Source organism: Castor canadensis, chromosome 4 (assembly GCF_047511655.1).
Source record: "Castor canadensis chromosome 4, mCasCan1.hap1v2, whole genome shotgun sequence".
Classification (NCBI taxonomy): Eukaryota; Metazoa; Chordata; class Mammalia; order Rodentia; family Castoridae; genus Castor; species Castor canadensis.
Genome location: NC_133389.1, coordinates 14,749,695 through 14,763,667, shown reverse-complemented (window position 1 = coordinate 14,763,667; position 13,973 = coordinate 14,749,695). Strand labels below are relative to the sequence as shown.

At 36.4% G+C, this 13,973-nt stretch overlaps 1 protein-coding gene across 1 annotated transcript in view; it reads right to left on the bottom strand.

The window, feature by feature from the left end:
- Vps4b (vacuolar protein sorting 4 homolog B) overlaps positions 1 to 13,973 on the bottom strand; it is a 28,901-nt gene that overhangs the window by 10,131 nt on the left and 4,797 nt on the right. Inside the window, exons 2-5 of the mRNA XM_020175298.2 lie at positions 9,106 to 9,217; positions 7,383 to 7,539; positions 4,593 to 4,660; positions 1,136 to 1,255 (exon numbers count right to left, since the gene is read on the bottom strand). Coding sequence (XP_020030887.2) covers positions 1,136 to 1,255; positions 4,593 to 4,660; positions 7,383 to 7,539; positions 9,106 to 9,217 — 457 coding nt within the window. The remainder of the gene's footprint in view (positions 1 to 1,135; positions 1,256 to 4,592; positions 4,661 to 7,382; positions 7,540 to 9,105; positions 9,218 to 13,973) is intronic.

The following is a 13,973-nucleotide window of genomic DNA, read 5'->3' as shown; positions in this document are numbered from 1 at the left end:
TTCTTTCCTTTTTTTTTGGTGATGGTACTGGGGTTTGAACTCAGGGCCTTGTGTTTGTGAAGCAGGCGCTCTACCACTTGAGCCACCCTGCCAGCCCTATACTGTTAAGTTTCTTAATTCTCAAGTTAGGAAGTCATAATTGCAAGTTAGGTGGTGGACAAGATGTGGCCCATAGGTTTTTTGCTCTCTCCATTACTGTCTGCACCTGTTCAGTTTAAGGCCAACATCACAGATTTGCTCTCTACATAAATGAGCTTGTTTTCAAAAGGAAAAACCTCTGTCTGACTGTGGGTGTAGCCATATCACAGACACAGGCCAGCAGTCACAAGGACAATATGAAGAAATGGCTCAGCATCGACAGGTCACTTACTGCTGGAACCAGAACTTGCGCTATCTCCAGATGGTGGGTCAGCAACATTCTCTTCACAGTGATAACGAGCTGTCCCTTTGGCCCTAGAGGATATGCACTTCATCTGAAGCCATTAAATAATTCTTACTCCTCTTTTTAAGAAATACTCTTGAAAAACTAATACATGACTATTGCAAAAATTCAGATGAAAGTCAAAAGAAGAAAGAACGACCTATGATCATATTCCTTAGGCACACATGGCCTTTTTTTTTTTTTGGTGGCACTGGGGTTTGAACTCAGAGCCTCATGATTGCTAGGCAGGTACTCTACCACTTGAGCCACACCTCCAGCCCACACATTAACATTTTTAAGTCAATCCATCTACACTTACTTCTCAGCACACCCATTTATTTAACAAACATGGAATCATACTATTTACATTCTTGACTTCCTTTCTGATCTTTATAAGAGATGTAGGAATTCTTCAATAAATTATATAATTAATGTAGATATGAGCTGTATTTTAATAAATGCATAGCATTCTACCACATGTCAGTGATTTACTTTATGCCCTACTGGCTGACATTTAGGTTGTTTTACAATATATATTGCAAATGTAGATACGTACAGGAAATGAAACTTCTTTGCATAAAGATATATCATTCCTATAACTGTCAAAATTTAAGACAATTCACGATATGGTGAAAAGAATTTACAATGCTTTACCTTAGTCATTGATGCATTTTACAAGAATCTTCAAATGAAATTATTTAAAAGTCATCTTACCTGTAAAAAGATGAGGAAATTTAATAGGCAATATCACCGCCTCTTTAAGTGCTTCTTTGGCTCCTTCAAGACCAGCAACATCACTCCATTTCACATTTGGTCTCTCTATAACAATGGCACCTACAAAAAATTATGTCAATCTTTAAATTAAGGAAGACTACTTTATCAAAATTAGAAAGCCACATGAAATAAGAATGTTAAATGCTTTACAAACTTTTTTGGAAGTTTTCTGTACTAAAAACCTTTTAGAAATGAGGAAGTAATGGTGTGAAGTAGTCAGAGTCAGGAACCTAGCTGGGTGGCTAGGCAACCTAGGGTAGGAGGACATTCAGCATTTGTATTTCTGCTTCCTTATTTGCAAAATGAAAATAATACCACCATCTGGCCACATCACTTACACAGACTACTGTAAGGATCAGGTGGCGTAATGAATATTAGAGTGCTCGGTCAAGCAGGAACATTTCATGAAGTGGCTACAGTATTTGAATACACTGGATCTGCACCATCAAGTGTACTTGTTTAATGGCAGCTGATTTACTGTTTTTTTCCTGTTAACCAAAAAAAAGGTGATCTAATGCTCTCCTCAACCAGACAGAAAATATGCTCAACAACTGGAACTTAAGACTGAGGGAAGAAAAGCGAAAGGAGAAAGGAATGGGAATGGAAGCAGAAGCAAATGACAGAAAAGAGGAAGTGCATCCTTGTAGATTTACAGCAATTTCCTAAGATCTGCCAAATGTTTTATTTGGCTTCTAAACAGACTCATTTATAACTTTTGCAAATTAACAAAGTTACTTAAATGAATGAATGAGTTTCTGAGTGCAGTAGATTCAAAAGCCATAGCAAATGTTGCAGTAATAGTCCAAGAAGGCTTCTGTAATTTATTAGAAAAGTTTTCTAGTTATTTTTCATCAAAAGCTTTTCCAATTTTCTAGCATACAGAAATTGTTCAACTATAAGCTACTAAGCAGCTTATTCTAAGATGACATGTAATTGTTTTAAGTATAATAAAACAACACTATTTACACAATTTACTGGTTTTGAAATTAGCTTTATAAGTCATTTCTTCTGATTAGGAAGTAGCACTTATTTTCTTAAGACTAATTATACTCAACAACTTACTTTCCTAAATTAGGAAAATCTTTACTTATCATACTAAAATTAAACAAAAGCATAAATATTTTACATCTTAAAAGTTCACTCTAGTATAAAAAAGTCAATTTGCATTTTCTCTTTTTAATGTTCTATTAAAATTAGTAATCTTACAGGAAAAAATATCCATATCATATGCTAAGATTTCATGTCAGTCACATGAAAGTAAGTTTATATACGTGTGTCATCTGGCTAACTCAAGATTTTTATGCAATTAAAAGATACACAGCTTATTTTCACATTTAACTAATACTTTTCTCCTTAAAGTTTAAAGATGACTATGGACTGTTTAGTAATGAAAGAATAAATACTAGACATTACTTAAAATGATTTGTAAAATTACAAAGGTGAGATGGGATCACTGAAAAATAAAACAACTGTAATTCTAATTATATAAATTTGTCTGATCTTTAATTATACTATGTATTATAGTAAAACATCATTCAACCTCAAGTCACTGGAAAAAGGAATGATTTAAAAAAGGAAATTAAACTATGAAGTCCCTTAGCAAACCACTAAGTTAAAAGATGGGAAAAACTCATATGAAAGGCTAGAACTCCTTTCAGGTTCTATTTCATCCTGAAACAAATACATTTCCTCACTTAATGCTTAAATCACTTGTAATTTTTTTAAATATCTCTGGTCCTTAGAAATTGACAGGGAATTCATAAAAATCTTTATTAAAAACTAACTGGTTAGGTGGCTCATGCCTGCAATCCTAGCTGCTCAGGAGGCAGAGATCAGGAGGATCACAGTTCAAAGCTGGCCCTGGCAAAGAGTTTTCAAGACCCTATCTCAAAACTACCAAACATAAAAAAGGGCTGGCTCAAGTGGTGTAGCACCTGCCTAGCAAGCATGAAGCCTTGACTTTAAAACCCCAGTACCACACATATAACCAAAAAAATTGGTTATATCTTATTTAAAGTTGAATAGAAAAGGCAATTTTCACTTGGCTGGTGGGGGAATGAGTGGTGGGAAGAAATGGGGAAAAGAGAAGAGAAACTAAACCAAAACCAGAGAGGCAGACAGAAATAGCTTTTGCCTTACAACAGGAGGAAGCCACTCTGCATGGACCACTGGGTTACCTGATGAATACTCAGAGTGAACAGTATGTGCAACACCCCTTCAAGGCAGTGGGGACTCTGCAGTAGAACTCAAGTTTTTGCCCTTAAGACTATTATCTATCTGAAGTTCTTGGTGTATAAAACTGTTCTCTATCCTCATTAATTGTACTGTTTTCAAGATTCCATCTTTATAGTGCTCATACATCCCAGTGGCAAACATTACCAAAAGGAAGAGATTGGCACAGCAAGGTTAAAGGTCTCGTGAAGTCCGGTATAGTCGCTATAAATAACCACAGCTGAACTGGGAATCCTTCCCAGTTAAGTATTCCATTTGGTAAGATTCAAATGAACAAATATGTATTACCAATGACTAAGTATAAGGTTTATCTGAAAAACCATTAGCTAACATATCAAAGAACAATCACATCTCAGTAATTTTAAAAGCCAGTATTTAAACAGATGCCTTTGTAGATACACAGAGCTACTATTTATCAATTCTCTAGAACTTGTCAGATACAATGCTAAGGAAGTTATTATGCTGTTATTATATGTTCCTTCTTGAAAGGAAGATCCTATGAATTTCCATTTTAGAGACTGTAGGAGGTGAGGGAACTTGCCCAGGACTGGAAAACATTTAAACGGGAGACCTTGGAGTGGAGTCCAGAGCTGAATCTATGCCCTCGCCACTATGTCACTATACTATAGAGTAGAATTGCAGGGCTTTTACAGATGTGACAGGCAAAAACAGAAAGCTAAAAGAGAAAAGAGAATAAAAAATAAAGACATAACATATATGAGAACACTGAAAAGCAGATGGGAGGAGCAGGTAGAACATGAATCAACTAATAGCCACAGCAACAGAAATACAAATCAAGTGTAATTCCCAACCCATTCTGCTCCTCTGACAATAATATGCTTTAATACCATCCGATTTTGTAAAGCATTAATGGTATAAACACTACCTTGTCGATGAGTGGGCAAATAAAATGAAAGAGTTTTACAAGCAGATATAAAAGCAAAACTATTTTTACTCCATGAAAAAAGCACAAACTATAGAAACCCTTGAGAGGAAACTCTTATGAAATCACATTAAACAAAGCCAGCATGTGACCACTGGGAACCAAAGTTAGGTTTTGAACCTCATTTAAATATAGAGAAAAAGAAAAAAAAATTCAAATAGACAATCCACCATGAATCTTTTCAAATAAAATCACAAATTAAAAAATTAAATCTAGAGCAACCTTGAAGTTGATTCTGTAGTTTCTTTTTTTCAGGATCATCAGATTCTCCTTCCCCATCACTGTCATTCCTAATAAAAAGAATTTAATATGTTCAAATGAAGGCTTACTGGTATCAAATAATGCAAAAATGAATGTAAATTAAGCAGCAAGATAAGACATTTACATGAAAGGGTATGCTTATTTTATTACTTTTAAGAATGTGTTAAAATAGGAAGCCAAGCACATTGTCAGTTAATAGGGAATCATGAATAGGCAAAGGACAAAAAGACCAGGATGAAGTCAACTAGCTCCAAATTCCCATGACATACCAATGTGTGTGTGAATTCATAAATGCATACTCCACACATTGCTGCATGAATGATTTAAGATGAATTACAGGAGAATTGTGAACAACAATAAAAACACCACGATAAGGCAAAATATAACTTAGAACAAGAATTCATAGTGGAGGAAAAATCCAGCATACTGTTGTACAAAAAAGTCAATAACCCTCAGTCTGAGGGTTCCAAAGGATACTTTCTGATGAAAGTGAACCAAGGTCAAAGAACAATGGCCTACTCAGCATTTTAGGAATCTAGATCTGAGGAAATAATTTAAAATGAAATTAAGGATTTTACTATAAGAATAATCACATCCATACTGCAACTGTGAGGAAAAAAAAAAACAGAAGTAGCTAACATTCAATTTAAAGGCATTAGCTTATGATAGAATAAAGAGCAACTTTTAAAATAGATGTTGCAGAAACAGTTCACTGGAAAGATGTTTCTGATAGAATGTTGAATGAAGAGGTGACAAAGCAAAACATATGGCATTATATTATTTAAAAAATATAAGATATAAAAGGGGATAAAAAGCTTGACATGTTTACTGTCAAAATGGGATGGCCCTAATTATTACAGGATGGTAGAAACCAAGAAGCTGACTCACTTGACACTCACTCCAACCTCCTTCAATAGAAGCTCCAGTACTAGGACTGGATAGGTATGGCTCAAGAAGTAGAGCACCTGCCTGGCAAAAGCAAAGCCCTGAGCTCAAACCCCAGTATCCTATCCCGGCCAAATAAATAAATAAAGTCTGTAGTTATAAAAACCTGCCCTCTATAGGCTCCCTTGCAGGTGTGACACCACAGGAGATTCAAGTTCTTCAGAGAAACCTGAGGGAGTTGTGCAGGTCTCACCATGCACTTCTGAGTCTGGAGAGTGCTTGGCAGGGAGGCTGGCAGCAGTGGGATTCCTACTTGGACATGACATAACACATATGTATTAGCTTTCAACTGCAGGTCCCCACATGGTATACTGGGCATTTCTCCTAGTGATATGGAATCCAAGTTTGATTCTCTGGCCTCAAAATTCTGAAAGGTAATCCATGTAAGAAAATTCTTTTTGTTTAACTTAGCCAATGTGAGTCCTGCTATTTGTAACCAAGACTGTTAGTCAGTACAGGAGGAAAACTGTCAGGTAATCATCACAGGAGAGCTATTACAGGGTTGTTACACAAGACTGCAAAGTCCTAACAGTTGGGGGAAGACAGACTGTTTCTGCTGGCAAGGGAGTCTTACGTGAGGTTTGGAGGCCCCAGGCACTTATGGTCAACTTAATTCTTCCCTAATAATTTCATTTCACATTGGGAGTTCCTCTTATACTAAATATCCTATATGGAAATTCAATAATCCACAATATTTGACTGTCATTTGTCATGTCAGTGCTGTAGGTGCAGAAGATAAACTATTCTTGGGGCATCACAGAAACTCCCTGGTTCCCTAACCATAGCTTGAACAGAGAATATAAAATCTTGAGCTTATAACTTTCTTTAAACTCTACCATGTACTTTGAAGCAGGCAGTCAACTCTAGTTCTTGTATTCCTCATGTCTTTCAAAGCTCCCAAAGCACTATCTAAAAGGCACTTCACTCCTCCTGACCACAAAGGATCAGCTAAGGAACTTGTGCCACACTGAACATGAACTGTATCACACCCTCTAAAGCTCCCCTAATCTCATTGCCTTCAAGCCCAACCAGGTCAGATCACCCCAGGATAAAGTCTCTTGTTTCCTAGGTGTATGTTGTCTGGAACCACCTTTGGCACCAATTCATAAAATGATCAAAGAGGATCTGGTGAGCACTATGTTCCCCATGCTTAGTAGAACTGGGCATATATATGTGGAATAAATGAATTCTGCACCTGAAGGGCTATATGTCCCCTCTAAGAAGACACTCAAAAATTGGTTTCAGTGTTTATAAATGTGTATCTAATGCAAAATCCACATTAAAAAGCTTTGCGTAAGATATCCAAAAAATATTTACATTGTTGTAGTTATTTTTCATTTTGTCCACAAGGGCAAAGGTTTAATTCACAGAGCACATCAATAACTTTAACTCTCAGTATTACACAGCAGTCAGGGGTGAGTCAATACCATTCCTGAAAGTCTTTTCCTCTACTACTAGCAAGCAGTCAGGAAGGGTTACTTGAGGTATGTAATCTCCTACTGAAAAACCAGGAATTGGCAAACTTTGGTCTGTGAAGGACCAGACAGTAAATATCCCAGGTTTTGTGGGCATATGGTTTTTATTGCAACCATTCAACATATTGATATACTATGACAGTAGCCTTGGGCAACAAATGTAAATGAACAGGTGAGGCTCTGTCCCAACAAAACTTACTGACAAAAACAGGCCACAGGTCCACTTTGCTCCATGACTCATGGTTTGCTAACACCTGGTTTAAACAAAAGAAATGTATTTCACAAATAAAAAGTTAAAAGATACAATAAAATTTAACACTTAAACACATACCCCTTCTCATCAGCTGGACTTGGCTGACCCTCTTTCACTGGCTTTTGTGGTTTTTTCTCCTTTTTCTTCAGATACTCCTTTAGTTTTTCTGCTCTGTCAAGATACTCTGCACACTTGGCCCTGATACTCTGCTTGGCTTTATCGCCTTGTGCTTCATCTGTTGGAGGGAGTAAGAGGCCATTAGTGCTCTATGTAGGAAGGCTCAGACTCTTGAGACTTAGTGTTTTAAACAAAGAAGTCCTATGTTGTAGGAAGAGGAAAGATCATCTCTAATTCATTGTAATCAATGATTAGCAACTCTTTTTATTTCTTTCCCCACACAACTGGAGACTGTGAGCAGGTTTGACCCAAAAAAGACCTGAGCAGGACAGTATGTATTTTAAGTTAATGTTAAATAATAATAAGTTATTTAATATTCTGTTAAGTTCCATACTCTTTTCTTACATTTTGACAATGTAAAACAAATTACATGAAAGACAATCCGAATTCAGAATAGTGATTACCAGAGGTTGGGAAATGGGGGGAGATAAAGGGAGGCTGAATTTGATCAGTTCACCGTATGCACATGCTAAAATATTACACTCAACTCCAATGGGGTTTAATGTGTATTTATAATATGCATTAAAAATAAAATAAAATATAAAAAAGAAGCAATATTACAGTAAACATTTTCATTAATGTCTGCATAGCTTTATTTCAGAGTATACAAAGTGACGGAGCTCTCACATGTTAAATGTACCACCAACATAGTAATTTTACTACATATAGGCCTCTGTCAGGACTACTTTCAAAAGTGGACTTCAGTGACACATACAAGCATAAGATTAACTTTATGTATTTGTTTATTATAATTCATTTTTACTTTCACTCAAATATGACATGAACTCTCCCCTTTCCCTTAAATGGGCATGCTTCAAAGAAAACCCTGAACCCCAAGTGTAAAATACACAATAATGCTGGGCGTGGTGGCTCAAGCCTGTAATCCTAGCTACTTGGGAGGCTAAGACTGTGAGGACAATGACCCCAGGTCAGCCCAAGCAAAAAAGTTTATGAGACCCCATCCCAGGAGAAAAAGCTGGAGCTTGGCAGAACATGCCCATCATCCCAGCTAGGTGGGAAGGATGAAACAGGAGGATTAAGGTCTAGGGCAGCCCAGGCAAAAAGTGAGATCCAATCTCAAAATAACCAGAGGAAAGAGGGCTGCAGGCCTGACTCAAGTGATAGAGAGCCTGCCTAGCAAGAACGAAGCCCTGAGTTCAAACTCCAGTATAAGAAGAAAAAAAAAATCCATGAGTGCAGGTTTTTATTCACTTTTCTCACTCGTACAACAGTGTCCAGAGCAGTGCCTGGCACACAGCAAACATGCCATATCTAGCTGTAAAAATACCACTGTCTCCTAACCTATTTTTAAAACAATTATTTTCAAATATCTGCTTTAAAATGAGTAAGTTCAGATTACACAATTTGGGTGAATTATTCACAAAATAAAAGTTATCCTTTATCGACTATGGGATTTTTGGCTATACAAGTAATAACTATAATAGCTGTCACATTGTTAGTTAAGTGAGAATACTTAAAAGTTACTAGATGGAAAGTGAGATTTTTTTTTTCTCTTTTTTTGTAATTGGATGGCATAGAATTTTCCTGGCTTTATATTTCAATTTTTATAACTGAAGCAGAATACTTTTTTCTTTTACTGTTTTAAAATAAATTATGACCTTACATTTAACTACATGGAGAAAATACTGTACAGCATGCTGGTAGAGCTGAAGGGCTTCCTCATAGTTCCCGGCTTTGTCTTCCTGTGCTGCTTTGCTAGCAAGATCTATTGCTTTCTGTTTAAGAAAGGCAAAAAGTAACATTAAAGTCAAAGCACAAATGTAAGTTGGAAGTAAATCATTTTACTCAAAAGCATTTTAAAATAATCAACCTTAAAACAAACCATCTTTTAAAAGATCACAACTTCACTTTATTATACATTACAGCTTTATAAAATGTAAATTACTTGTTATATGGATAAATATTATCCGAATCTTTACTTTATCTAGTACCAATCACTAAAATTTTCACAGAATTTTTCACTAAAGACAAATACAGGCCTAATGAAAAATAAGTGACTAATGTGACTATTTACATTTACAAAGTAGTTATGGAAATTTTCAAAAATTAAGTGCTGCTATTTCTAAAGCATGTACCAACAGTAGAAATGTAAATTTGATAAAACTGCTTCAGAAGCAATGGGGTAATGAAGTACCAGATATCTGAAAAATACCCCAAACTTTTAACCAAATAACTAATTAACTTTAAAGTTAACTGAGAAAAAGAAGACATGAATCAGAGAGGTCATTTAAATAACAGAAAACCTGGAAACCTGGAACAGCAAAAGGGTTCACACCACAGAATACTAAAAGATCATTAAAATAATATTGAGAAACAGTTGTAATAACATCAAAAGTGTTTATGATAGCTGTTTTTTAAAAAGCAGGATATAACCTTTTATGTCAAGTTCAACTATTAAAGTAACAGCAAAACAAACAACAGCACAGGAAAAAGATGGGAAGGAAATTTATCAGAGTTTATCTTTGATAACTATAACTTTACTGATTTTTCATTTTCTACTTTTTCAAATCTTCTAAAATACTCTTAGTGAATATGAACTACTTTTGTAATATTAAAGAAAAACTTTCCAGAAATAAGATCCAGACAAATATACTCAGGTGACATTTTAAAATGAGACAAAGGCAAGTCAATCATGGAAGGTCAGGCTTTTAAAGAAATGGTGCTGTAGCAACTGGATAGCCAGAAGAAAAAAAAAAAGCAACCTCAACTTAAATTTCATGCTTTCTGCAAAAATTAACCCAAAAGTGGATTACAGAGTTAAATACAAAACTTTTAGAAAAAACATGGAAAATCTTCAGGATCCAAGGTTAGGCAAAGAGTTCTAATATTTGACATCATTAAGCACAAAACATAAAAGGGAAAAAACTGATAAACTGAACCTGGTCAAACTGAAAACTTTTGGTCTCAAAAAGATCCTGTTAAAAGGATGAAAAGGTAAGCTACAGACTGGCAGAAAAACTTGCAAAACACACTATTAGTCAAAAGACTAATGAATACAGAAAGGGCTAAACACAACAGTTAAAAAGGAAACTAATTAGGAAAGGGACAATTGACAAGAACAGACATCTCACCACATGAAAAGATGCTTAATTACCATCATTAGCCATTAGGGAAATGCAAATTATAACCACAATGAGCAGGATCACACACCTATCAGAACTCTAAAACAGTGAGAACATCACCTAGTGGTGAGGATGCAAAAAACTGGATCACTCAGATACTGGTGGGATGTAAAATGAACAGTCACCCTGGAAAACTGGCTGGTTTAATTTTATTTACAAAACTAAACATGCAGCTACCATATAAACAAGCAACTGTGTTTCTGAACACTTATCCCAGAAAAATGAAGTCTTATGTCACAGAAAAACCTGAAACATGTGTGATTGCTTCAAATAACCTTCAATGGTTGCATGGTTAACCTAATTGTGGTATATTAATACTATGAAGTACTACTGAGCAACAGAAAGGAATGAACTACTGCAATACAAAATTTGAATCTTAGCCGGGCGCTGATGGCTCACACCTATAATCCTAGCTACTTGGGCAGGCTGAGATCAGAAGGATGGTAGTTCCAGGACAGCACAAGCCAACTAATCACACAAGATCCCACTTCAAAATAACCAGGGCCAACAGGACTGAAGGCATGGCTCAAGCAATAAAGCACCTGCTTTGCAAGCATTAAGCCTTGAGTTCAAACCCAATCTCATCAGGAAAAAAACAAAACAAACAAAAAAACCTGGATGAATCTTGAGGTAACTATGCTGATTAAAAAAAGATAATTCCCCAAAATTGCATATTATGATTCCATTTATATATCACTCTCAAAATAACAAAATCAGAGATACGTTAGTTTTGCCAAGGAATAGTAATGGTAGGTAGAAAAAGGGTGGTTGTAAAAGGGCAACAGCAGGGATCTTTGTGAATAGAACTGCTCTTGTCTGGGTGGTGGACACACAAGCCTACACTGATAAAACTGAACAAAAACATGCACACACAACTTGAGTACAAGTGAAATTGGGAAATATCTGCAGAATGTCTCAATGTCAACATCCTGGTTATATTACTGTACGCGTTTTACAAGGCACAGCTGGGTGAAGGGCACACTGGATTCTCTGTATTATTTCTTAACAAGTAACTGTGTGTGAGTCTATAAATATCTCAAAATAAGATTTCATTCAAAACTATAATTTAAAAAAATACACAGATACATACAAATAAAGAATAAACATGATTCATTAAAATGTTTCAACTGGGTTAATCTAGATAGTGAAACTGGATTCAACAGAAATAGCCAACAAAAAAGAAAACAATCATGGTTAGGCTATATTAAAAATAAGCAGATAATTAAGATAAAGAGCATCCAAATCACCCTAAAACCAATCATATGAAAGAACATACTTTGAAGCAGTTGCTCACGGATGGGATGTAGACAGGATGAAATCTGTAAATGGGAAGAAAGGCCCCAATGGAGGACCACAATTATTCTGTTATAGTAGGAGGAAAGGAAGATAGTGTTGTTTTAGAATTGATAAAATGTAGTAGCTTCATGTTTCACAGCTCAGCTAGCCTGACAGCAAAGACAAATTTTCACGTTTTGTAAGAAGCTCACAGAATATAAACTGTGGAGTTGGCATGTGGTCAACTGGTGCTTAGGTGAGACTGGCCACATAAAAATGCACACAAAAAGGCTCAACGATTAAGCCGCACAGTAGAAATAAAGTCTTTTCTTATTCTGACTAGAATTTTCTTCTTAGATGATTTTAAAAAGCTATGCTTCTTCAGCCAATCATTCACAGTAAGCACTTAGATTTGTCTCTCTCTCTTTTTTTTTTTTTGTGGTGCTGGTCCTTGTAAATGCTAGACAAGCACTCCACCAGTAAGCTACATCCCCAGTCTGATATCTGTTATAGTAAAACTTTTTATTTATAGTGAAAGTGACAATAAAGTTTATTACGAAAGGAATATACTTTAAATAGACTGAAAGGGGGTCATCTCAAGAGAGCCTCAGCCTCTTCAGTATCTAGGATTACAGCTATGAACCACCACGATTGACTTAAAGCAGGACTCTGATAGTCAATATTGAGCCATCTGGCTGCAAATACTGTACTAATTACATAGTCTGAACCAGCCTTTTTTCAAAGATGAAAAATGTATGTGTCTATACTGTCCAATATGGAAGCCACCAGCCACATACGGCTTTTGAGTACTTGAAATGTGATTAGTGTGACCAAAGAATTTTTATTGAGTTTGAATTTAAATAGACAAAACAGTACTGGTTCACTTCAAACCTTTAAGAACTTGATTTTCTAGCAAGGCACCAGTGGCTCACACCTGTAATCACGGCTACTTGGGAAGCTGAACTAGGAACTAGGGAGGATTGCAGTTCGAGGCCAGTTCAGGCAAATAGTTAGTGAGACCCCATCTCCAAAAAATAACCAGAGCAAAATGGACAGGTGTGGCTCAAATGGGAAAGTGCCTGCTTTGCAAGCACGAAGCCTTGAGTTCAAACTCTAGTTCCACAAAAAAAAAAAAAAAATTATTTATCTGATGAGTGTCACATTTCACCTTTGGTTTTTCAATGAAATGAAATTAACTATGTTTTCTATGGTTTCAATGAGCTAATTATTCCTTTGGAACACAATCCTACCATCTCCATTACTACTACCTATTTTAATGCACTATCAAATTTGTCAAAACTATTTGTCAAAACTATTACCTACCATGTAATTCCAGCTACTTGGGAGACAGAGATTGGCAGGGTAGCGGTTCAAGGCTAGCTTGGGAAAAAGTTACCAACAACATCCCATCCCAACAAAAGCTGAATATGATTGTGCACTCCGTGATCCTACCTACATGGGAAGCATAGGTAGGAGGATCAAGTCTCAGGCTGGCCAGACAAAAAGCAAGACCCTAAAACAAAAAGGACTGGAGGTATGGCACCTGCCTAGAGCACCTGCCTCGTAAGAGCAAGGTCCTAAATTCAAACCACAGTACCACCAAAAACAAACCATCAAAAAAACAACTACCCAGTCTGTAGCACTCATCCTTGTCATCCCAAAGCACACACAGCAACTTCTGATGGCTTTCCACTGCAAATGATACAATTTGCAAATGAACTTTTGGATAAAATCAAAATGCCAAAGCATGGTCTACAAAGCCTTTCCTGAACTGGAAAAGCTTTCTGGATCTCACCTAAAACCATCCAGTCCTCCTTCACGTAGGCAGCAAAGCACTGCATATCCCTCCCCCTAGAATGTTCCAGACCTAACTCAGCTGATAAGTTCTCAGAGAGGCCCTCCCTACTCTGCTCTATCAGAGGTTGTGCTCCATCTGGGTTTCAGAGCTTTCCCCACACCCCTGCAATCTTTATCCTGTCATTGTATCCCACTCACTGGCCATCCCCCTTTTACAGTACGTTGTGAGCACAGGACATCACCTGGCACTCCTGACCAGAATGCTGCTGCCAGATGA